The sequence below is a fragment of the Ictidomys tridecemlineatus genome, chromosome 4, assembly GCF_052094955.1.
Source record: "Ictidomys tridecemlineatus isolate mIctTri1 chromosome 4, mIctTri1.hap1, whole genome shotgun sequence".
Lineage (NCBI taxonomy): Eukaryota > Metazoa > Chordata > Mammalia > Rodentia > Sciuridae > Ictidomys > Ictidomys tridecemlineatus.
In genome coordinates, this window is record NC_135480.1 from 73,097,490 (window position 1) to 73,124,036 (window position 26,547).

Consider the following 26,547-nt stretch of genomic DNA (forward strand, 5'->3'; position numbering starts at 1 on the left):
TAGATAGAAGCTCATAAAAGACTTACTGAATTATTTTAAATAAGTATTAAATGGCTACTATAATCACCACAACACTGAGTAAAGGTAGACAGAAGATATGTATCTTTTTAAGTGTATCGTTTCCCAGTATTGCAAACTAACTTTATGTGGTCACTGGGAGAATTAAGTGATATCATGATTAAGAAGAATCTACCACAGGAGTTGACAAAAATAATTATAATGAAACAAAAAAAAATAGCATTAATTTATCTATCAAGAATACTGGAAATACCTTTATTTTTTATTCAAGGAATTGATCAAATGGATAAACCAAGTAAATTGCTACATACATTATGATATAATACAAATTTGAAATGTAATTTTATATAGATATCCAATAATATAGTAAATGAAAAAAACATTTATGGTTGGCCCCTTTAAGCCTCTCTATATAAACCAAAATATTTTTTTGTAATTATGTCAATATTCTTTGTCTTCTAGAACAGAAGTCAGCAAGTTGGGGGTAGGGTCAGACCGTGAATGTTTTAGACTTTGTGAGCCATCCAGTCTTTGCTATTAACTATTCAACTCTGTTGTTAAAATACAAAAGCAACCATGAACAATATGTAAACCAATAAGTCTGACTATGATCCAGTAACACTATGAATACTGAAATCTGAAATTTCATATACTTTTCACCTACCACAAAATACTCTTCAAAACTTTTCAACCATTTAAGTATAGAAAAACAATTTTTATCTCATGTGCCATACAAAATCAGGCAGCAGGCTATAGTTTGATAATCCTGTTCTAATTTTGAAACACAGGATTCATTTTTTGAACACTTAACTATGTGCCACACATTCTTAGGAAATAGGGATACAGCAGAGAACAACACAGTCCTGCTTCCTGCCTAAAGAAGCTTGAAGACTAGCAACTAATAATATAAAGGAAAAAACAATTTCATCATGAAATCATCACAATCCCATTCAAGGATTTGCCTTTAAGCAAGTCTTAAGCATGTCTTAAGTCAGAGGCCAAAAAGAGAGAAGGGATGGGGGATATATCAAGGAAAGAAAACTACAGACCAATATCCTTGATGAACATAGATCCAAAAATTCCTAATACAACTTATTAAATATCAAAGAAGGTGGTGTATAAGGGCTAGAGCTGTAACTCAGTGGCAGAGTGCTTGCCAGCACATGTGAGGCACTGGGTTCAATCCTTAGTCACATAAAAATAAATAAAATAAAGGCATGCTATCTATCTACAACTACAAAAAAAATTTTTTTAAGAAATTTTTGAACATTCATTTTTAGTTCAGAAATGTGTCATGTGGGAAAAACGTGTGGGGGGTCAACATCATAAAAATACAGGAAAGATCAGTGCAGCAGAAAGAGGAAAACAAGAGGTAGAGAGTAAATATGATAGGGGAGGAAATATGAAATGAATTTAACAAAATCATGTTATATGCATATATAAGTACACCAAAGGAAATTTCTTTATGTATCTGTAGAAAGTACCAATCAAACAAATTATTTATTTATTAAACAGGCAAAAAAAAATCAGTAAAGTAGGGGTAAAAAGAATAAGGGGAGGGAGGGAGGAGAGAGAAAGGACATAAATGGGGACTGAAAATCAAATTCTTTGCACATATGATTTTGTCAAAATACACCCAACTACTATGTATAACTATAATGCTATAATTTTTTTAAAAAAACTTAGCAAGTCATATTTAACAACACATAAAGACTGTACATTATGACCAAAGTGGTTTCATTCCAGGGATGCAAAGATAGTTCAAAAGATGCAAATCAATAAATGGAATTCACTACATAAATAGAATTAATGACCAAAACCACATAATTATCTCAACAGATGCAGAAAAAGCTTTCAACAAAATTCAGCACCTATTTATGATGATGATGATGATAATGATAATAATACTGAAGAAACTAAGAGACAAAAGGAAGTTACCACAACTTTTTAAAGGCTATATGGGACAAACCCAAAGCCAGCATTATAGTGAATGGAGAAAAACTGAAAGTATTTCTCTAAATCAGAAACAAGACACTCTCAACACTCCTATTCAATATAATTACTTGAAATTTTAGCCTGGGAGGGAGGGAGGGAGGGAGGGAGGGAAGGAAGGAAGGAAGGAAGGAAGGAAGGAAGGAAGGAAGGAAGGAAGGAAGGAAGGAAGGAAGAAAGGGAGGATACAAATAGATAGGAATGAAGTCAAATTACCACTGTTTGCAGATGTTAGGATCCTGTATTTAGAAGATCCAAAAATCTCCAGTAGAGCTAATTTAAAAATTCAGTTAAGTAGCAGGATACAAAAATCAGTAATCTTCCTATATACCACTAATGAATCCACTAAAAAAGAAATCAGGAAAATAACTCCATTCATAATAGTCTCATGAATGACTCAATACATACAGACATACATACATAACCTAGGAAATCTAACCAGTGAGGTGAAAGACTTCTGCAATGGTAATTATAGATCACTGAAGAAAGAAGGTGAAGAAGACCATGAAAGATGGATAGGTAAGAAGAACTGATATTGTTAAAATGACTATATTACCAAAAGTGATCTACACATTCAATGTCACCTGCATTAAAATGAATAATGGGTATTAGTCTTCACAGAAAAACAGTACTAAAATTCATATGGAAGAATAAAAGATCCAGAATAGCCAAAATAACTTGAAGCAAAAAGAGCAATGCTAGAGGCATCACAATGCCCAATTTTATTTTATACTAGAAAGGTATAATAATAAAAACTTCATGGTACTGGTTTAAAAATAGACATATAAATAAATTGAATAGAAGACAGAAAAACCCCACCCACCCAGATATAATCACCTAATCCTTGACAAAGGTGCCAAAAACACTGGAAAATGTCTTTTAACAAATGGTCGTGGAAGAAGTGAAAATCCAGAGGGAGAAGAAGAAACTAGATTTCTATCTATCACTTGATATAAAAGTCAACTGAAAATGAATCCAAGACCTAGAAATTAGACCAGTAACCTTGAACAGGAGCAGAAAACATAAAGTTCAGTATTCCAACATATTGGTGTAGGCAACAACTTCCTCAATAGCATTCCTAAAGCTCAGAAAATAAGAACAAGAATTAACAAATGGATGGCATCAAATTAAAAATCTTCTGCACAGCAAAGGAAATCATTAAAAGTGTGAAAATGGAGCCTACAGAATGGAAGAAAAATCTTTGCCAGCTGTTCTTCCAACAGAGAATTAATATACAAAATATATATATAAAAAAACTTAAAATCAACACCCAAAACCCCCAAATAATCCAGTTAATAAATGGGCAAATGAACTGAATGGATACTTCTCAAAACAAGAAATACAAATGGCCAACACATGTATGAAAAGACGTTCAACATTTTTAGCAAACAAGGGAATGCAAATCAAAACTTCTGAGATTTTATCTCTCTAGTTAGAATGGCAATCATCAAAAATATAAGTAATAATCAATGTTGACAAGGATGAAAGGGAAAAGTAACGCTAATATACTGTTGGTGAGACCAAATCAATACAAGCACTAAGGAAATCAATGTGGAGGTTCCTCAAAGACTAGGAATGGAACCACCATATGATGCAGCTATACCATTCCTCAGTATTTACCCTGAAGAATTGAAGTCATCATGCTAAACAATACATGCATATTCATATTTGTAGTGACACCACTGAAAACAGCCAAACTATGGGATCAGTCAAGGTATCCATCAATGGGCGAATGGATATAGAAAATATGGCACATATATACACAATGGAATTTTATTCAGCCAAGAAGAAAAATAAAATTATATCATTTGCAAGAAAATGGATGGAACTTGAGAATATTTTGTTAAGCAAAATAAGCCAAAGTCAGAAGATGAAGGTTCATGTTTTCTTTCATCTGTGGAAGCTAGAGAAGAAAAAGGAAAAGAAAAAGGGGAGGGGGATCCTCATGAAAATATAAGGTAGACCAGCAGAGGAAGGGGACCAAGGAAAAAACAAGGGGAGGGAAACGGGGAGGGAAATGGGAGGGAAGTACTTGGGAATGAAGATGACCTAATTATGTTACATACAAGTACAAATATGGAACAACAAATCCCGCTATTATATGTTATTATAATGTACCAATAAAAATTAGAGAGGACAGGGAGAGAAAGAGGTAGGGAGAGAGAAGAGGTGAAAATGCTAACTTCTAACATAGTAAAAACAAATGACAATGTTGGCAACTTGGTTCAGATAATGGTTATTTAAATAAAAATTCCAGGGAATACAATGCCCTTTTGGGGTAATACATAATGAACTATTATACTATTTGAACTTTATTTCTGACAATTGTTAACTTACAAAACAGAAGTAAAACAATAAGGTGGCTATTCATAAAGAAAATCATTATGCATTTTTCAAATCCAAAGCCATTACCAAAATAAAGTACATTTTCAGATCAATCCCTTTGTCTTCTCCATCACTTTATTTAGCTTATACATCCTAAAATTCCAGAGCTAGAGAAGAAGCACCTAAGAAATTAGAGAAAATCTAAAACATAAAAATGAATAGGAATTTATCTAGGGACATTTATAGAAAATCTTTAGCCAAATAGTATATTATACTGTGAAACAGTAAAGTCCATAAAAACTTGAGAATAAAAATTGATCTGTTACAATGATGTAATATTTTAAATCTTAAATTACAAATGTATAATCAACTTACATTAAAATCAAGGAGTGCATCCATTTGATTTTGAATAATTGGTACAGTTTTTAAGAGTTTTTCTGTGTTCATTGTTCTCATAACTCCATCAGCCCTATATGAAAGAAAAGAAAAAAAAAGAAATTAATTTCCTATTAAATCAGATTTTAAACTCCCATCTGGGTCTATACCTAGAGAATAAAGTTGCTACGAAACGTGTCACATTTTTAAGTCACTGTACTTGAAACTTCAAGCAAGGAAAATATAGGAAAAAAAAAAAACACAAAAAAAGTAACACTATATATCTCCAATATTACTGTGTTCATTTAAAAGCAAAAAGAAAGCTGTAAACCATGAGACTTAAGAACTAAAGTTTATATTCCATACCAGGAATATACTTTTCATAGAAGGAAACCATATGCTCTTCACAACCACTTGTATGTGAAAGATAGACTTAACCAATTTAAAAAAAAAAATCATTTGCCTCACTATGGAGCTGTTAGTTTGGATGTGAGATGTCCCCCAAAAGCTCACGTATGATAAAATACAAGGTTTAGAAGTGAAATGAATTGGTTATGAGAGCTTTAACCCATCAATAAATTAATACACTGATGGGATTAACAGAGTGGTGCCCAAAGGCAGATTGTGGTTGTAAGAAGTAGGTTACTGGGGGCGTGTCTTTGGGGTATGTATTTTATATCTGGTGAGTAGAATCTTTCCCTCTGTTTTCTGATCATCATGTGAGCCACTTGTCATTCTGCCAAACTCTTCCACCATAATGTTCTGCCTCATCTAAAGCCCCCAAGGAATGGAGCTATCAATGAACTGAGAACTCTAGGAGCCCCCAAATAAACTTTTCCTCCTCTAAAATTGTTCTTGTCAGGTCTTTCAGTCACAGCAGTGAAAAACCTGACTAAAACAGGATTTAAGAGTTGAACTCAAGTCTTCGAACACTGCTATATTCAAAGTATTTTATTCAGGACTCAAATAGCTTATTATACAGATTATAGCTAAAACCCAATCAACTACAATCCAGATACCAGAAAAAAAAAAAAAAACAATTAAGCTATGAAAAGCAACAATAGTGCTTCACAAGAAACAACAGTTTAATAAACACTGGACTGCTTTAGTTAGGCTGCTACTAACCAGTTTTATCCTAAATAGCCTTACTAATATAATGCACTAACCCATCCATCAATGGTTTGAAACTATTTCCTCTCAAGTGGTATACTACCTAAGTTAGTACCAGATGCTAGAGTTTGGGCTGAGAATACCAATCTCCCTTTGCAAGCCGTTATTTTCATAAACATCACACTCTCATTAGTTACCATCAGTTCCCTTTTAATTCTCCTTCTCTTCTTGCTGAAGTCATTTTTTTAACCTTTTGATCTTTCTCTAATACAAAAAACTTATACATTGGTTCAGTATTTTTGGTTAACTTCAACATCTGCACAAACAACCAATTCAACATCTTGATCTCAAAGTTCCTCTACAGCATTCCCTATTCCTATAGATCCTTTTTATCCCCAGATAAACTACTCTACTCCTCAGCTCCCAAATTTTAAAAAGACAAATCTCAGACACCTTATTCTACAACAATAACCTTTTAACCTTACAGCTGCTTTGGTCAAGTATCCCCAAACCAAAAACTATTTGACCTCATCAAAAACCCCAATTTATTAACTCTACTATCTACATTGATCCCTTCTCATTTTTACTTTCTTCATGTAGCTTATTATTCCACAGATCATTGTTGTAAACACTTCCTTACAAATATTCCTAATTTTCTTCCACCTGTCTTCTTCACTACAGTCATCTGACAAATTGACAATCCTGGCTGAACAAACATTTAACTTATCCATGCCTATACACACACAATTGAGTGCTAGTAAAGAAAACTGGCAAAATGAATTCATGACCATCAACCTCTAATAGGTATTCAACATTGCAAGCAATCCTCTTAGCCTGCTCTAGTGAACTCCTGTTCTACATACACTCATAGCTACTTCTCCTACTTCTATATCACTGCCTACTCACACAAACTCTTGAATCATAATTCCCAAAAGACTTCATTCAGAAATAAACAACAAAAAGATACTGTCAGGTCTCCTTGAAACCCAAACTATATCTATTTGGTCTCCTCTGTTGTAATGGAGGAGGTCTTCATCTATCAAACAGAAATACCACTTATGCAGGTGTTAAACATCCCATTCTGTCCATTGATTGTCCTTTCTTTAACACAGCACCATTCAACAGAATAGCTGTGATGATGAAATTGTTCTATATCTGCATAATTTAATACGGTCAACTGACTAGTTAAATATGGCTACTAAATATCTGAAATTTGGCTGATTCAAGTGAAGAGATGCATTTTTATTGCATTTTTAGCAATTTAATTTTAATTGGCTTATGTACCAAACAGCCAGTGCAGCTCATTAATCCTTTTTTAAATACTAGATCGTCCCTGTGGTCACACAAACAAAAATTCTAGGACCACTAATCACCATTCCTTAAACACACATACACACTCTCTTTCTCTCTCCCTGTCCCCTCACTAATCCCTATTCCCATCTATTTGCTACTCTCCTAGAGTCAAGCATGCTTATCAAAAGAGTTCACACTTCACCTTACATTTATTTTCCAGTTCATTCCAATATGAGCCTCCACTATGTAACTTCAGTTAAATCTCTAGGGCAGAAACTCTGTTGCCTCTCCTCATTTCTTTATGTACTTATTTACTTTTTGGTGGAACTGGGCATTTAATTGGGGGCTTCTCACATGCTAGACAAGAGGTCTATCACTGTGCTTTATCCACAGTTCCTCCAATAGGTATTTATTATCTCATCTAACCAGACTTCTCAGCATCATTCAAATGCCTCCCCACCCCACCCCGACCCAGGCTCTTTCTTTCCTTCTTACAGAACCCAGGGCGCCTCATGATACTAGGTAGACACTCTACCTACCCCTGAGCCATCCCCAACTAAAGTTTGCCTCATTCATGAAATATTCCTTTCCATCCACTATATCTCTTTCTCCTTGCTTTCTTCTCATTCCACTATCATTTAGTTAATGTTGTTTTCTGGCTCCCCGTCCTCTACCCACCCTCTAAAAAAGAGATGATGGTGTACCTAAAAAAGTCATTCTGGGCCCTCTTCTTATTCCATATTTACTTTGCAGGTTATATGTCATTCCTAAGGTTGAAATTACAGAAATGCCATTAACACACTCATATTTCCAGAATGCCTTAGTTTTAAGTTAGTTATATCCAACGGCCTACTTGATATTTAAATCACATGCATCTCAAAGATAGTATTTCCAAACTGTCCTTAATTTTTCTTCTTCTTTTTTTCTTTTTTTTTGTTGTTGTAGATGAACACAATACCTTATTTTATTTCATTTTTTAAATTTTTATATGGTGCTGAGAATTGAACCCAGGGCCTCATATCTGCTAGGAAAGTGCTCTCTACCAATGAGCTACACCCCTAGCCCCAGGTCCTTAATTTTCTTTTATCACTAGATCCTATACTACTCTCCAAAACCTTCCCAGTAAAAGGTGTCATCTTCTCAGTGTCTTATTCCAGAAACCAGGGAATGTTTTTGACTACCAAAACTTTCCCAGTGAAAGGTGGGAAAGTGTCTTATTCCAGAAACTTAGGGAATGTTTCTGACTCCTTTCTTTCTCATTACCCTCTGCATTTCTTCCCAGAAAACTTTAAAATTCTTCAAGTAAGAAAAATCGTAAAGATATATATCATATGCTCATATCAGATTTCAGAGAAACTCAAATACTTAACAAATCTAAATATTTGGATATGATTCAAACCAAATCCATGATTTCATATTTCATATATAATATAAATTTTTAATTTCATTAACAGATTGTAATTAAATTTGGATACTTGATTACCAAATTTAAGAAAGCAGTAAACTATAAGTTTGCTTTCTATGTCCTATTAAAGACAACACCAGAATTACTCTTTCTTTTGCTTATACAACAAAATCTTGTCACTTGGGACACTACCAATTTAGACTACAAGGTAATTCAGTATAATTCAGGATTCAATACTACCAAAAAAATAGAATGTAAAAAAAAAAAAAAAGAAACAAACAAACAAACAAATATTTAACAAACAATTGAAAAACTAAATCCACAGGCAACTTATTGGGTCTACAGAACCATTTCATGTAATGTTTATAAACATATTTGCTCATCTTTGTGAAAACTATTAATATCTACTTTGACAAGTCCTGAAGCTATAAATATAAAATTACATTTTCTCATGAAGGTGACAAAATATACTAACAACCAAAAAAGGCTTTCTCAAAGAAGTGATATTTGAATAAATATTTGCCAGAAAAACAAAAGGTGACTTACAGGAAAAACAAAATATATATGAGTCAAAAGCCATTTAACCATTTATATTGGTAATTCATTTTGGTTTTTCAATACCCTATTATTTCCATTTAAAAGACTATTGTTGGTTTCTGTCTCATTTTTAAAAAATGAATCAATGTTTACATATAAAATACTCAATCTATAAATATATCTGACAAAAAAACATGCATAGGTCATTGATCATTTTGGGGTAGAAAAGCTTGCCCTGAGCTAGCTTGAAAGATAAGAGCCATAAAAATAAGTTAAATTTGATTACATTTTTTAAAATTTGCTGTAATTAGTTATACATGGCAATAGAATGCACTATGATACATCATAAATGGAGTATAATTTCTCATTCTTCTGGTTGTACATGCATGCTAGGCAAATGATCTACCACTAAGCAAGACACTCCAACCCAAGATTTTTAAACTTAATAATGTTAAACAAAATGAGGAAGAAATATTTGTAACCTGGCAATTTATTTTCCTAATACACCAAAAGCTCGTTTGGTGAGTGTTTATAATGTGCTGAGTAGCATATATACTATCTCATCTAATTCTCACAAAAATCCAAATGGATCAATACTATTCAAATCACCACTGTTTTAAAGATGAAATGACTCAAGTTTAGATGAAGTCTTCACAATCATGGAATCACATACTACTATGGCAGAAAAAGGTTGTGTGCTAAGAAATTGATCCTTTAACCCTTCAGGCTCAAGCAATCCTCTCCATTTATCTGAGTATCCTATATAACCAATATCAGTTTGTGTGTCGCTATGTGAAAAAAAAAAATCACACAAGCTCATGGATATATTAATAAAAGATCACTGATTTTAGGAAACATGCATCAAAGTATTAAAAGCTATAAACTATAAAAGGGCCTGAGATGTATATATAACCCAATCTCAAAAGTTCATTAAAAGAAGTACATAAACAGAGAATATAATTAGGGCAAATGCTAGCAAAATGTTAAAAACTGATGATTCTGAGTAAAACACACAGAAGTTCTCTGTTATATTCTTGTAACATTTCCCAAGCAAAATTATTTTAAAACAAAGATTTTTTTTAAGTCGGCAAGCTAGCTTAACTACTTTACCAAGTTCCTCATCCAAATGCAGTAAAGCTAGTTTTCAAACATACATTTGTCTGCCAATGAAAGGCTTACCACTATTCAACACAATGGAAAAGAATGAAAAACTAATAGAGAAATGGCAATGGACATCAATTAACAAAGCATAAATTGTGAGGCTGGGGTCATAGCTCAGCAGTAGAGTGCTCGCCTAGCACATTTCAGGCCCTGGGTTTGGTCCTCAGCACTACAAAAAAATAAATAAAAGATATTGTATCCAACTACAACTAAAAAATAAATATTTTTTAAAAAGCATAAAAGGTATTTTTAAAAAGAAAATATTTATTCAATTTACCAATATAAAATGTATACCTAATAAGATACATTTTCTATGAGGATGGTATTATAAAAATATTGGTAACTGTATTTAAGTCAATAATTGCTGGGCACTGTGTTGCATGCCTTTAACCTCAGAAACTTGGGAAGCTGAGGCACAAGGATCACAAGTTGAAGGTCAGTCTCAGCAACTTAGTGAGACCCTGTCTCAAAATAAAAAAGTGAAATGGCTGAAAGTACAGTTCAGTAGCAAAGCATCCTTGAGTTCCATTCCCAAGTACACCCCTTCACAAAAAAAAACCCACAATAATTTCAATAATTTCACCTAACTTTTATAAAGGGAAATTTCGATATTTTCTATTAAAATGTTAAATGTATATATCCTGTGACTCACTAACCCTAAAAATTTATTCTATAATAAAATTCACTTAAAAATACACCCAACATGGTAAAGGATGGTCAACTCATAGCTTTTATAAGACCAAAAAATGAATGATCAAATGTATATCTAGAATATAATTCTACAGCCATGCCAATGAATGAGATGAATCTGTGTGTACGGAGATTAAAAATGTCAAAAATACATAGTAGGGAGGAAGCAATATTCAAAAAATATGATCTAATTATTATATAATTTTCTATGTGCTTCATATATTTATTTATTTCTATTTGCACAAGAAGATTAGATATGACAAAATGTTAGCATTTTCTGTAAGTTAAGTTGCTATCTGAATTTTTAAAGTTTACTATTTTTATAAATGTAAAAAATTATCTTAAGCTGACAATGGCACATGCCTGAACTTTCAGCTAACTGAGAGGCTGAGGAAGGAGGGTCCCTTCAGCCCAGGAGTTCTAGACCAGCCCAGATCCCGTCTCAGAAAAAGAAAGTTTGCTCTATTAGATATAAAAATTATCAGTCTTTGAAATCTATAATTATCTTAACCTGTAAGTATCATAAAGATCAGCTTTACTGAAAACACTCTATAGTGAAGTATTAATGCATGGCCCAACTAGAAAATGGTTTAATGGATAGGATCCAGGGATGAAGAACTAGGCTTCTAATATGAGCCTCTCCACTATAATCTAAAAAGTGCCTAAACAGATGAAGTAAAATCTGCAGAATTTTGGTAAGTTCCAAAACTAAAAATCACTTCTTCATTAATTTGGGATTAATCACAGAATAACTGAGTTCTGCTTTAAAATTCTTACATAACTAAGAATGTGCTAAAGATAGCAAATATACTACCTCATCTAATTCTCACAAAAATCCAAATAAATGAATACTATTCAAATCACCACTGTTTTACAGATGAAATGACTCAGTTTAGATCAAGACTTCACAATCATGGCATCACATACTAAAATATTTTTATTAAATTTTTCACTTCCGTTTAATAATTTAAAATTTCAAGAGAAAAATTTAAAGGAACATAACAATTGCTTAGATCTTTGGGATGTCTGAGTTGTAGGTTAGCTCAGAAAGGCATTTACCAGAATATTTTTTGCAGATGCCAAAGTCCCCTCAGGACAGGCCTTTGTAGCTTTAAAAGGCTCAACACTACCTCTCAAGAGTACCTTTCGAAAGTGACTGGGGCTGTAGATCAATGGTACAGTGCTTGCCTATCATATCCTGGTTCAATCCAGGATAAACAGGGAGGGGGAAAAATATATTTAGAAAAAAGAAAATGCCATCAGACATTAACAGTATCCAGGAAAAATTTGTATATACCAGAGACATTGATTATCATCATTTTTATGACGAGTTCATGTACTAAGATTATTATTATTTAGAATGCAGCAAAAACTAAATTCATCTTCTGCATTCAAGATTAAAAGAATCAAAACAATATTGAAAAAAAGAACACAGTTGGAGGACTCACACTTTCTAATTTCAAAACTCACTACCAAAAAAATATAATCAAATTAATATATGATACTGGCATGAGGATAGTCATATAGATCAACAACAGAATTACAAATTCAGAAATAAATATTTACATTTATGGCAAATTAATTCTCAGCAATGGTGGTAATATGCCACCAGTACCGTCACACCATGAGAGAATAATCTTTTCATAAAATTAAACTTACACAATTTTGAACCCATGCCTCACACTATATATAAATATTATTTCAAAATAGGATTAAAAACCTAGATGTAAAAAGCTAAAATTATATCTTAGAATAAAACACAGAAGTAAATCTTTGTGACCTTGTATTAAATAATGTTTTATTTTACATGATGCCAAAGTCCAGCAACCAATGGAGAAAAAATTATAAACTGAATTTTATCATAATGAAAATCTTTTGTTCTTCAAAGGACACCATCAAATCAATGAAAAAAACAAAATACAGAAGGGAAGAAAGTATTTTCAAATCATATGTGATCAAAGGACTGGTATCCAGATATCCCAGAATATATAGCAATGTCCTCTTATCCACATACAATAAATCCCAAAATACCCAGTGGATATCTGAAACTGCATATAAACCCTATATATAACTATAGGTTACTATGCTCACTATTATTAGCCATCAGGGAAATGCAAACCCCAAATCATAAGACACAATTGCACATCCAGTAGGATGGCTACAATTAAACAAGAACAAAAATCAAAAGCCCAGAAAATAATGAGTTTTGGCAAGTATATGGAGAAACTGGAAATCCCACTCTCTACTAGTGGGAATGTAAAATAGTTCAACCATTTTGAAAAACAGTTTGGCAGTTGCTCAAAATGCTAAAACCAAGAGTTACCATATAGTCCCAGCAATTCCACTCCTACATTTACACCCAAGAGAAGTCAAAAGATAATCCACACAAAATCTTGTACAATTATGCTCCCAGAAACATTATTCCTAATAACCAAAAAGCAGAAACTCCTTGAATGTCTATCCACTGATAAACAAAGAAAAGACATGGTATTTATCAATGAATAAATACTACCTGGCTACAAAAAGATATGAAGTTCTGATATATGCTACAATATTACACCTAAAATATATTATGCTAAACAAAAGAAGCCAGATCGAAAAGACCACATATTGATTAGCTCAATTTATAAGACCTATCCAAAACAGTAGATTCATGGTCACCAGGATCAGGGGGGAAAGGGGAATGGGAAATGGGAAATGACTGCTAATGGGGTGCTGAAAATGTTCTGAAATTAAATAATGGGGATAATGTCCAGAACTTTGTAAATACATTAAAAAACAATAAATCAGAGATTTTAAAAGGGTTATTTTTATATTATGTGAACTATATCTTAATAAAGCTACTATAAAATTTTTTAAAACTTGAAAAATCCTTCTACAAAAATTATTTGTCATCCTTCTTAAAAAAATGAATTTCATCTTTCAAAACTAACTAAATTCCACATTCCATAATCTTTAAAAACTCCCATGTTTTTTACGTTAAATATTCAAATTAATCAATTAATTCAAAAAAGAAAGCATAACTCACCCTCTCTTCACTTTTGTGAAATCAAATGCAACTTGTCTGTATGAAACTGCTTTTTCATTTAAATATCTACTATACCGCCTAATGAATGTAGACATGTCATATCCTGTAAGAAAAGAAGGTTTTCATAAATGATTAAAATCTCAATTTGTCTATAAAACTCACTTATTCAAGTTCTAATGTGATAATACAAATCAATTTAGTAATGTAAATTAACTAATGAATAACATTTTCACATTAAATTCTGTAAGAATTCACTTTTTTTTTTTTTTTAATTCAGTATCGCCATTTTGTCCAGATAGGTAACAAACTCATGATCCTCCTATCTCAGCCTCCAGACTGCCTGGGATTAAAGGCGCACATTACCATGCCTGGCAAGAATACATATTTTTAAAATCAGGTATGTAATACGCGACCTGAAATGCCCTTTTCACTAAATTTCACTAAAATAAGTAGTCTGTTTCACTTTTGATCCACATTCCTATTCCTTATTCAACAGAAAGTGGAAGAAAATGTTTCTCTTACACAACTCAATAACCTCACAATTCAACATCCTTTAGAACTGTAATCCCATTCCTCAAATTACCTAACAAATTTTCCAATTTTTATACTTGAAGACAATTTCAATCCAAGATTTAAATCTTGAAAAATATTAGCCTTACAGAAAACTTGAACATGAAGTTTTTAACCTTATAAATTTCCATGGAAAACCTTTATTTTCTCTAGAGATACTGTTCCTGCTCCCCTATATGAATATTTTCAATGAAACCTTCTAAATGAACACAAATCTTTCTAATATTTTTGCTTCATCAAAATCACATCATTTGAAAACTTTAGCATCATAAAATGTCATGTTATAAAAAATCCTTTTGTTAGTTATTGCATGACTTGAGAAGTTCATTTTAACTCTAACAAATTTAATTGTATTTGATCACTCCTGCTACTTTAAAAAGGCAATATCTGAAAACAACTGAAAAATGAGACTAGATTTGGCAATGGTCACCACTTTGTTCAACAAAATTTATTGAGAGCCCCCCCATCCTGCACGCAAATTCAGTGACCTGATGATCCACTGGAGAAAAATTAGTGAATAAAAATTTTTAAAAGTACACTTTCCCCATCTGGCCACATACCTCTAGTGCACATTAATGTTAAATACTCGTGTTCCTTAGCTCTTTGGTTCAGATTATTTCCTCTAATCTATTCTACTCCATCCTCTCTGGTAGGGGAAACATCTTTCATCATTCAAGGCTCAGCTCCTATGGAACATTGCTTAACTGTTCTATAAAAACTCATTCAAAATTATAATGTCTTGATAATACAAATCAATTTAGTAATGTAAATTAAGTAAGTAATGAACTGCCTCGACAGTATTCTTACTCCAAACACAACTGGTAGCTATCAGTAGTACAACACATCTATTCTACTCACTAGAGTAGAATTTTATTTCTATATGCCCAGTAAATATTTAATATAGCAGAAAATACATCAGCAATCAAGATTTCTTCTCAAAAACACCACTAAATTACATGTTTTTAAATATTATTGTTTTGTCTTAACAATCTCTTTAAGAATGAGACAAAATGGTTTAATACACATGTCCAAGTAAGGTTCTTGTGTATTATTAGCTACTAATTTCCCATTTCCTTATTGATAAGGTTTTATGGACAGTTTTAAAGGCCTTTTCTAGAGCAGTGGTTTGCATACTGTTTTCCACAGACTTTTAAAGTTCTAAAATAAGGAAAGTAGCAGGAGAAATAGAAGGATAAGTAGGGAAAGAAACAGTTTCTTCCATTTTCCCCAAATCAGAGAAGCCCCATATTTATTTGTTATAGATTCCTGTTTTGTGGGTAAGACTTCATTTCAAAAGAGGGATCTATTGCTTAATTTTCCCCCCTTTTATACCTCTTATTAAAATAAAATGAATTGTGTAACATGACACATTTACCAGTCTTCCAGAATCCAAGTAGTATTTCCATATAACTATGGAAATACTATGAACTATGTAGCCCCTAACATAAAACACTAAATCCCAATGATTTTATTTCTACAAGACAACTAGCGCAATCACTAGAATAGTCTCAATGTCTTAAGACTTGGTTTATTCTGATCCAACTTTGACCAAGTTGTACTTTCTTTATATCATACATTTCCCCTGCTTAAGCCAATTCACTTCCTCATCCATTCTCAAAGACTAACACAAGTCTCACCTTCCCTAAAAACATTTCCCCCAATTAAGTCTCACTTTAATATTCCCAAATCATTTAGTATATCATTTATACAGTTCATCCTAGAGCTGACATTCTATAATGCTAATAGCCTAGTTTTGGAGATAAGTACAGTAGATTCCATTAAGACAGAATGGGCATGGATGGCAATAACAGAATATGGCAATTTCAAAATTACTAAATTAAAAGTAAAATAATAGCTGTGTGTACCAATGAGCAATTCATCTAATACCATATTCACCTAAGCTACTAAAACTTAATATTTCAGTTACATTTCTTAGAATTAAACATAAAACAATGAACAATAACAAAAATAGATACATGGTATCTCTCATGTTCCATGCATTGTTCTAAGCACTTTACAATTAGTTATTAACTATATCCTGACTTTACAGATGCAGAGAGGTAAAATGGCCTGCTGAAGTTCACAAAGCTGGTAAGCAACAAAGATGAGATTCAAATCCAAGCAATCCAGCTCCAGAATCCATGCTCTCAATTAACTACCCTATACTGCCTCTCAGAGTTTTCGGGGTGTTAGGTAGTGAAATCAATCTTCATTTTCAAATTGAAAGCTCCTCCCCACTTACCCCTGCAAACTTCACTAAAATGTAATGTTTAAAACAGTACATGTTCTAAAATACAAGGCTCAATTCTGTGGTAATCATATGTTATTACTCTCAATATTCTAAAATGAATTAAGTTGTCTTTACCTTGTAATCCACTTTTATCCAAAAAATTGCTTAAGTTAAACAATGTGTTCCTGGATGCCAAATACTGAATAAAACGCTGGAAAACAAACAAATAATTATATCAAATTAAGGTGCTGCCATCTCACAAACTCTAATCTGAAAATCAGGAGGAGAAATTATGGTTAACACATTCTATTGAGTTTACAAAGTTTAAATTTCTATTTATTAATTTAAATTAAAATTTCTCATTCTCACTTATCCCATCAAATAGTTACCAAGACCTAACTAGGAATATAGAAGCCTAATGTCCACAGCTATAGTATTAAAGTCAAAATAATAAAAGGAAATAGGTACTTTTAATTAGGAGCCAGTGATTCTCAATTTACTGAAATGTATTAGGATCACAGCTAATCTCATATGTAGATCTCGTCTGTGTTTTATTTATTTACTTGTTTAGTTTTTGTGAGAGGGTTTTGTTACATCTGCTACTCAGTCTAGCCTCAAGCAATCCTCCCAACTTAGCCTCTCAAGCAGCTAGGACTAAAGGTGTGTACCACAGTGCTCAGCTCACATCTGTATTTCAGTTACCTGTGTCCCAACATTTTATGGCTTAAAAAAAAAAAAAATTCCTAATCATACAGAAGAACAATATCACAGAGAGCCTTTTACACACAGCCCAGGCTAAACACATTAACATATTCACTCCAGATCTTGTCCTAGGATACTTTAAGTTCTTTTGTTTTAAGATTTTTTTCAATAACAAAACATTATCCATTTCTTTGAAGACATATACCTTCAATCTCATTCCTCTCAAGCCCTCTTCAAAAATTGTTTTTGAAGCAAGTATATATCAAATACTTTTTTGAAGCAAGTATACATCATTTCATATTCTTTTCCACAATTTTTACTACATGTGTAAGTATCTATAAATGTAATCTTGTTTTCTACTTTAAATTTATGGGAACGTTATGCTTATTCTTTTGTCATGAATTTTTTAAAAATATTTTTTAGTTGTTGATGGACCTTTATTTATTTATATATGGTGCTGAGAATGGAACCCAGTGCTTCACACATGGCTAGGCAAGCACTCTACCACTGAGCCACAACCCCCAGCCCATTGTCATGTATTTTTTTTAAAACGTATTTTTTTAGTTGTAGATGGACATAATACATTTACTTTATTTGTTTTTATTTTTAATGTGGTGCCAGATGGTTGAACCCAGTGCCTTACACATGCTAGGCAAGTGCTCTACCATTGAGCCACAACCCAGGCCCTTTTGTCATATTTTTAACTCAAATTTTATTCATTTAATCTATGTGGATCTAGTGTACTCATTCAAATGATGTAGTTCTCCAACAAACTAGTGTGTCATTATGTATTCATTTCTTAATTTACAGATAATTAAGTTCTTTCCAACTTCCACTTTTATTATTAATGGTACACTAACATCTTTGAACTTGGTCTCATGTGTAACTACTTAAGCAATCTCAGGATATATACTTAGGGTTGAAAGTTCATCTTTCCAAAATATTGTCAAAATCTTCTCCACACAGTTAGTTTACCACCTTAATTTCCTTTACACACAACTTCTGAAACAGCTAAAGAAATGCATTTCAGCTTCAGATTCTCCCAAGGATTCCTTTTTTATATTTATTTTTAAAACTTTTTAAATATATACTGAGGCTTATAATAAACTCGGATGTACACAATCACCCCTGACTCAATTATGTTTACCTGAGATTATCCCAAATTAACATACCGGGACTCTGAAAAACAATTTGTGAACTGAAGATTCATGTTTCATCATCATCCTAAAATAATCTGTTTCAAAAAAAACTTAAAATATCCTAGGACAATATCAGTATATTTTTTTAGTCTTTGATAATATTCTTCTTAACCACTACATTCTAGAAATGAATGTAAATATTTTAGTTTATCAACCTAATTCATCCATGTCTTTGGGGATAATAATCTAAATTTTCTCAGTCCTTTCTAAATTCATCATTAACATTTAAATACAAAGATATGGCTTTAGTCAAGTTTTGATCATATATCCAACATTATCCTAATAATACTGAAACTAAGTACCACTTCATCAATCTAGCAAATAAAAAGGCTACACAGATTCTCTCATAGTCTAATAACATCTGCCAACAAGAAAACCTCAGAGTTGTATAAGCTAGCATAAAATAGAGCACAGTATGAATTTACCTTGCTGCTTAAAGGAAACTAAGAACATAAATTTATCTAAAAACAAAAACAATAAACCACCCTGTATAAAATGGCAGTCCACTTTCTGTTTTTCATTATCATCACTGTGCCTCCACTTGTGAAAGCCATGACCAATTCTGTGTCTCTTTATATGGCACTGTTGTTGGTTATTATGTGGCTTTTTCTTTTAAAGAATAAACTACATTTATTTGTACACACCCACACCCACCCACCCCCACACACACAGTAAAATAAGGCTGAAATTCTTCAGAATAATCGCAATCTATGTAAACATACTCTAAATAAAATTGAAACTATTAACCCTAGTTAAGACCAAAATGTTTTAAGTTTACATTTAAGTTAGTATACTCAAACATTTCTACTGGCTCTGAAAACTGGTTATAATAAATTGGAAAGCAATCGAGCAACATATGTCCTAAAAATGATTGTAAATGTTGAATTACTAATCAAATTTCAAGTAACAAGTAACACTTCTAGAAACAATATTTTTTTATCCATTCATCTATTGAAGGGCATCTGGGTTGGTTCCACAGTCTAGCAATTGTGAATTGTGTTGCTATGAACATCGATGTGGCAATATCCCTGTAGTAAGCTCTTTTAAGGTCTTCAGGGAATAGTCCGAGAAGGGCAATAGCTGGGTCAAATGGTGGTTCCATTCCCAGCTTTCCCAGGAATCTCCATACTGCTTTCCAAATTGGCCGTACTAGTTTGCAGTCCCACCAGCAATGTACAAGAGTACCCTTTTCCCCACATCCTCGCCAGCACTTGTTGCTGTTTGACTTCATAATGACTGCCAATCTTACTGGAGTGAGGTGGCATTTATACACCATGGAATATTACGCAGAACTAAAAAATGACAAAATCATGGATTTTGCAGGGAAATGGATGGCACTAGAGCAGATTATGCTTAGTGAAGCTAGCCAATCCCTAAAAAACAAATACCAAATGTCTTCTTTGATATAATGAGAACAACCAAGAACAGAGCAGGGAGGAAGAGCAGGAAGAAAAGATCAACATTAAACAGATACACTAGGTGGGAGGGAAAGGGAGAGAAAAGGGAAATTGCATGGTAATGGAGGAAGACCCTCATTGTTATACAAAATCACACATAAGAGGTTGTGAGGGGAACGGGTAAATAAACAAGGAGAGAAATGAAATACAGTAGATGGGGTCCATAGAGAAGATGGGAGGGGAGGGGAGGGGAGGGGGGATAGTAGAGGATAGGAAAGGTAGCAGAATACAACAGTTACTAACAGGGCATTATGTAAAAATGTGGATGTGTAACAGATGTGATTCTGCAATCTGTATTTGGGGTAAAAATGGGAGTTCATAACCAACTTGAATTTAATGTATGAAACATGATATGTCAAGAGCTTTGTAATGTTTTGAACAACCAATAAAAAAATAAATAAAAAAGAAAAAAAAAGAAACAATATTTTTTTATTTAAACTACAAATAAAATTACTCAATAAAGCAATGAATAATCAGAAAATGAAATTTCCAACAAGGGGTATAATCAAGAAAATTGTGAAATAAATTTGAAAAGATATAACAAAAGACAGACAATAATACTTAGATTGTAACATTATATAAATAAGCTAACAATAGCTATTAAAAATTCAAACACCTTTAGACAAGGAGCAGAAGGAAATACCAAAATGAGGAAATAGTAAGATTTGTTGGAATGATCAAGTTTTGGGTAAATTGCTGCTTTAATTTTCTGAACTTCAATAATGCTGCATTGGTATCTGTCAGAGAATAGAGTTCATGAGAAATGCTCAAAGTAACAAGTGATGCATGTCACAAAGTTATGCTCAAAAATCTAATACCAACAACTAAAGTCCCTCTTTATCTCTATGAGAGCTTTCTTAGGCTGCATTTTAAAAATTCTAATAGCAATATATGTTTATCTCCTTTCATTCAACTGTTCTTAGTTCCTTTTGACACAACTTGACAAATAAAGTACAGTAGGCTGAGAAGACTACTGAAGGCTAAAAACCAAAAATTGGCTATTATCCTATCACGGAAAATAAGACAACTCTCCAAACAGAAAATTGCCAAAACTTTTATGTCTTGTTACCCTTCTAAACAACAAAGTCTTCAGGGACACCTTTCTGTTAAGAAAGGTATCTGCAATCAGTACCTCTCAGCAAAATGCCAACTTAATCCTCAATATCATATTGAAATATATAAAGTACTTCCACAACCATATGAGATCAAACAGAAATCTGACTGGGCTATAATAAAACATCAAGTGGACATAGATGAATCTCCAATCTGTAAATAAGGATTGCAGAGATCAGTGCTGCTCCTGAAACTTATCTCTTAAAATTATCTTTTCTTCTTGATCGCATTATTTAATCATCTATATTCTGATCCATATTCTGCTTTCTACACCATCTTTCCTTGAACTGCAGGGTCTACAAGTATATTCCTGGCTGTACATGTTGCCCTTTTTATATATATTTCAGTTGCTGAAGTTATTGTTGAAGTTTCAGTGTGAAACAAGCTAAATTATCATCACATCAATACACTTGTTAACCAAAAATTCTTACCTCATTTCCATACACCATCAGATGGTGAGTTGTAATGAGAGATTTGAAGACCACCACCCAACTACTGTTAGTAGTTCTTTCAAATAAACTGTCTGCCAACTGTGGGATGTTCACATTCATCTCATTTGTGCACTGAATTAAGTCTGCAATTAAAAAAAATAGAAGATTAATTTACTCTCTGGTTTTAATTTACTGTTAATGCCAGACTGGCATATAAACGTGAAAAATTCAACAAAGTGGAACAACAGACAGATTGGAGAATTTAAAACTCTTTCAGGAGAGTAACTGAGACACCATAAAGAAGCAGGTACTGATTAGAATTATTTAAGTGATCAATAATATGAGAAAGTGAATCAAACGTTTTTAGGGAATAATTCATCCTCAAGTGCTTTATTTACCTCAGAAGGACCTGTTTCAAGAAGGCCTTGAGGGATTTTTAGTTCTCTTACTATTACAAACTGTTAAAGTTTGTAATAATACTGGTATTATTCATTCTTTTAATATTAAGTTGTTAAGTAAAAATTTATCTTTAAAAATATTTTAAAGAAATCATACATAAAAAGATCTGAACAAACTGAAGGTCAGCTACCTTTACTAATACCTGCCCTAGAGCACTGTGTGCACTAAGAAGAAAACAAAGCAGACTTTTGTTCTGTGATTGGGTAGGAACTCTGAGTTTGTTTATGTAAAATATTTCTCATTATTCTTTCCCCTCAATTTTCTTGAGTTAGCTCAAGTATCAGTTGATACCAACTATTTAATGTTAATAATTGGAACTGACAATGGAAATGAGTCAGACTTATACAGCATTACTTTGAAAACTGTTGAACCAATAAAAGTTTCAATTTCACATTTCAAATTCAAAAGCATTACTATAAAATAGGCAAACAACTGTTTTCAGCACCAAAACTGGGTGGAGTGGGGAGATTCTCAATGAAACTACAGTCTACTTAAAGGCAATGAGTAGAAGACCAAAAAATGAGTATAAAATATGATGTATAACTATCTCGGCTCTAACTACCATTAAAGGAAAAAAATTAAGTTATATGTGAGTCATTAGTAATGTGTCCACTTTTAAAATCTTCAGTCCATAATGATTAACAATGAATTCAAAGGACCTAACTTGATTGCTAGAATTGACAATATAAGTAAGAACATTTATATCTTATAATCTTTCAAAATGTTTGCTCTGGTAGGTCCAATTAATATACAGAGTAACAAATGCTAAACAATTGCTTTTCGCAGCTACCCTGGCCAACACTGCTTAAAGAACAAAGCACAAAGCAGTCAAACAGAGTGCCCATGGATCAGCAGAATGACAAAAGATTTTCACAATTCAGACTATTTGCAACAAAAATTAAATAGCACATTCAACTTAAGCATGTATGCTTCTGAGAATTAAAAAATAAAATTTTATCTGCCTTCCCTTAATCTTCATGGTACTTCATACCAACAATTCTATGACACGGAACATATTTGCACTCGTCTCCTTCCAAATACACTCTACTAAGGGCAAAGCCTACCTTTGCTCATTTTAATCATTTAACATTTCAAATACATCATCAAAATTCTGATGTTACATGCTTCTTCATTATAAAAAGCTATATTCCTGGCTTCTCCTTTCCCCTTTACCTTTAGCATTATAGGCCTTGAAAGTTCTATATTCTTCCAGAAACCATCCTGATAAAATATTTAATTCTTAAATGTAGTAGCTATTCCTTGCAATGGCATCAATAGTGATTTTACTCCTCAAGAATATTTTTTCTTTCAAAATTTAACCTGTCCCAAAATTTGTCATAATAATTCCAAAAGTGCTCCTACCTCTATGTGTATGTGTGTATCCCCAAGATCACATTAGTAACCAAATCATTTTGATTCAACCTCCTAAACTTCTTAGAACACCCATTTTCTTCTTTTCATTCCAGTGCCAAAGCCAAAACTGAGATCTTATTTATTTAACAAGAGAATATGTGCTACCCACCTTGAAGGCATTCAGAAATTGGGGAATGAGAATTATCACGATGGAATTTTACTGGCATTAATATTAAAGAGGGAGATTAATTATCCTGCAATACACCAGAAATACTCCACAATTAAAGACAGCCCCTGAGCTGACTGGTCTCCTTTGGATTAACCTGATTTGGGGTCTTGCCAATTCCACATCTCCAACCATTCTCCTAAACTGGAACTGGCCACAGAATGACCCATAATACAACACTGTCACAGTCTAATCTAAATGATATCCCTAATGCCTAACTGATGGGGAAAATACCTCCTGCCCTCCATATGCTCCTTGAAACTTAGCCTCTAACACAGAACCACTTTCCAGTTTTCTTTTTTTTTTTGGAGGTGCTGGGGATTGAACCCAGGGCCTTGTGCACATGAGGCAAGCACTCTACCAACTGAGCTATACCCCCAGCCCTACTTTCCAGTTTTCTGTGATATGCCTTCTACTTCATACCTGAATCTGATCATTCCTGCAAAAGACTTCCTACTTAGTGAAGCCTTTCCCTCCATAGACCCTCCAATGTCACTAAAATCGACATACTAGTTCACACTATAAAATCATTTTTCCACACTACAGTTATTTACTTCTAAATAATTCTCTTCTACTAGAGACCTTAAAAGTCTACAAATGTTTTATTCTTCATCAGAGGTAAATTGATTGCTAAGATCAATCCGAGCCTTACAAGGATATAGATTTGTTTCAACTACAGTATTATTTACCTATATAAACAACATGATCTACAATGTATGTATATATACTGTACTATATCAGGTATCAAATGTGTGTGTATATATATATACACATATATTTATACAAATTTCCCTTTGTGATCTGTTCTCCCCTCTGCAGGCCTTTGCTTCAGCTATACCAATACCTTCCTTCACAATGCTGCACAGATGCTAAGCACTGTTACCTTGGATACTTGGCACTGTTGTTTCTTCTGCATAGAATCCTCTTTTCCCAAGTATTTGCTTGCTCCCTCATTTTATTCCTATAGATCTATGCTGATATGTCACCTTATCAGATAAACTTCCTTGAATATTTATACAAAATAACAAAGCCTTAAAGACTACCTCCAAATGCTCAATATTACCCTTAGTCTACTTCATTTTGCCCCAAAGCATGTACTTCTACCTAACTCATCTTAATATATGTATTTCGCTACTAAAATGTTTTTAAGTCCCATGTGGGCAGGATTGTTTTGTTTTCTACCTCACATCAAGTGGTCATTCTTCGTTTTTGTTGTTGTTCTAAATAAATACATTTGTTTTAGTATGCATATGGACACTTACTCTGATATTTTAAGAAAGTATCCAAAACAGTATTTCTTACATAGACTAAACCAACATTCTACAACTATTAGTACAACTTGTTATTCCCCCAAAATTGAAAAACAAACCTAAGGCCAATACATGTGCAAATTTTCAAATTTCAAGTTAAAGAAGATATAACAAATATAAGTTTTCATTGTAATACTTTTTATATAAACTGCATTGTGGCCACCTGTAATCCCAGCTGCTTAGGGGGTTGAGGCAGGAGAATTACAAGTTTAAAGCCAGCCTCAGCAACTTAGCAAGTCCCTATCTCAAAATTTAAAAGGCCAGAACATGATTCAATAATTAAGAAAGAGCCCCTGGGTTCAATCCCTGGTACCATAAATAAATTAAAAAATAAGCTACAGTAGGCTTACATATGACCATATTAAATCTGAAGTATAAATCCGCAGGCTAAAAAACACTTTACAGGGCTGGGGTTGTAGCTCAGTGGTAGAGTACTTGTCTTGCATTTGGAAGGTACTGGGTTTAATCCTCAGGACCACATAAAAATAAAGGTATTATGTCCATCTACAACTAAAAACACATTAAAAAAAAACTTCACATATTATAGAACAGGAAAAATAAGAATTCATGCCGAGATTATGAGTCAAAATAGATCAAATACAAAACCAAAGTTGTACAAATGTTACTGTGGGTAAGGACATTATTAAATAAAGTTACATAAACTCTGCAGTATATACTTTTCCATAGTATTTTAACTCAACCAGTAATTTTCTCCATGCAGTTATTTCTCCTCTGCACAATATTCCTACCACAGTGGTAACCTGAAAATTCTTCCAAGTTTGATCTCCAACAACTCAGGAGGGAAATGTTTTCCCCACCTCTGACTAACCAAAAGCAAATTGCTCTAAACAAAGATCATAAAATAAATACCATGAGAATATCAATAGTTACTGCTTGTCCTACTCTCTTTTTTTTTTTTTTTTTGGTGCTGGGGATTGAACCCAGGGCCTTGTGCATGCAAGGCAAGCACCCTACCAACTGAGCTATATCCCCAACTTGTCCTACTCTTACTTCAGGAGAAAATATTCCTTAAAAGGCAAAAACTCAGCAACAATTTCCCTTACAAATCAAAAAGGTTTCAGAATGATACCCTATATCTTCCTTTATTTACCTTGAGAATATAAAAACTGAAGTATCTTTTTGAATATTCCATGAACAATCCCAAATCTCACACTCAAAAAAATAAGTAACACATGGCATGTATGTTCAAACAATGAGAACATCTAGCATGAAGAAAGAGCATAAGATACTAGGCCAACCACTACAACAAAACAGAGAAGCCAGGCACAGTGGCGCTCACCTGTGATCCCAGCCCCTGGAGAGGCTGAGATAGGAGGATCATGAGTCCAAAGCCAGTCTCAGCAAAAGTGAGGGGCTAAGTAACTCAGTGGGACCCTGTCTCTAAATTAAAATAAAAAACAGGGCTGAGAATGTGGCTCAGTGGCCAAGTGACTTTGAGTTTGATCCCCAGTACCCCCCCCAAAAAAAGAGAGAGAACCAACTCCTACCATACAAACAAAACACTCTAATTTTTAATACTTAATGTCTCCCCAACAATGTCTG

The 26,547-nt window shown here is 33.1% G+C and overlaps 1 protein-coding gene and 1 non-coding gene across 15 annotated transcripts in view; both read right to left on the reverse strand.

The window, feature by feature from the left end:
- The window catches only part of Picalm (phosphatidylinositol binding clathrin assembly protein), a 100,135-nt gene that overhangs the window by 46,144 nt on the left and 27,444 nt on the right, over positions 1 to 26,547 (reverse strand). For 13 of the 14 annotated variants that reach the window (XM_021725158.3, XM_013357661.4, XM_078046815.1 and 10 more), the window contains exons 2-5: positions 21,637 to 21,779; positions 16,870 to 16,945; positions 13,935 to 14,037; positions 4,711 to 4,804 (exon numbers count right to left, since the gene is read on the reverse strand). In XM_021725158.3, coding sequence (XP_021580833.1) covers positions 4,711 to 4,804; positions 13,935 to 14,037; positions 16,870 to 16,945; positions 21,637 to 21,779 — 416 coding nt within the window. The remainder of the gene's footprint in view (positions 1 to 4,710; positions 4,805 to 13,934; positions 14,038 to 16,869; positions 16,946 to 21,636; positions 21,780 to 26,547) is intronic. The other variant, XM_078046817.1, reaches the window with a different exon arrangement.
- Positions 23,981 to 24,053, reverse strand: Trnam-cau (transfer RNA methionine (anticodon CAU)). The gene has a single exon. It is a non-coding gene; the product is annotated as a tRNA-Met (tRNA).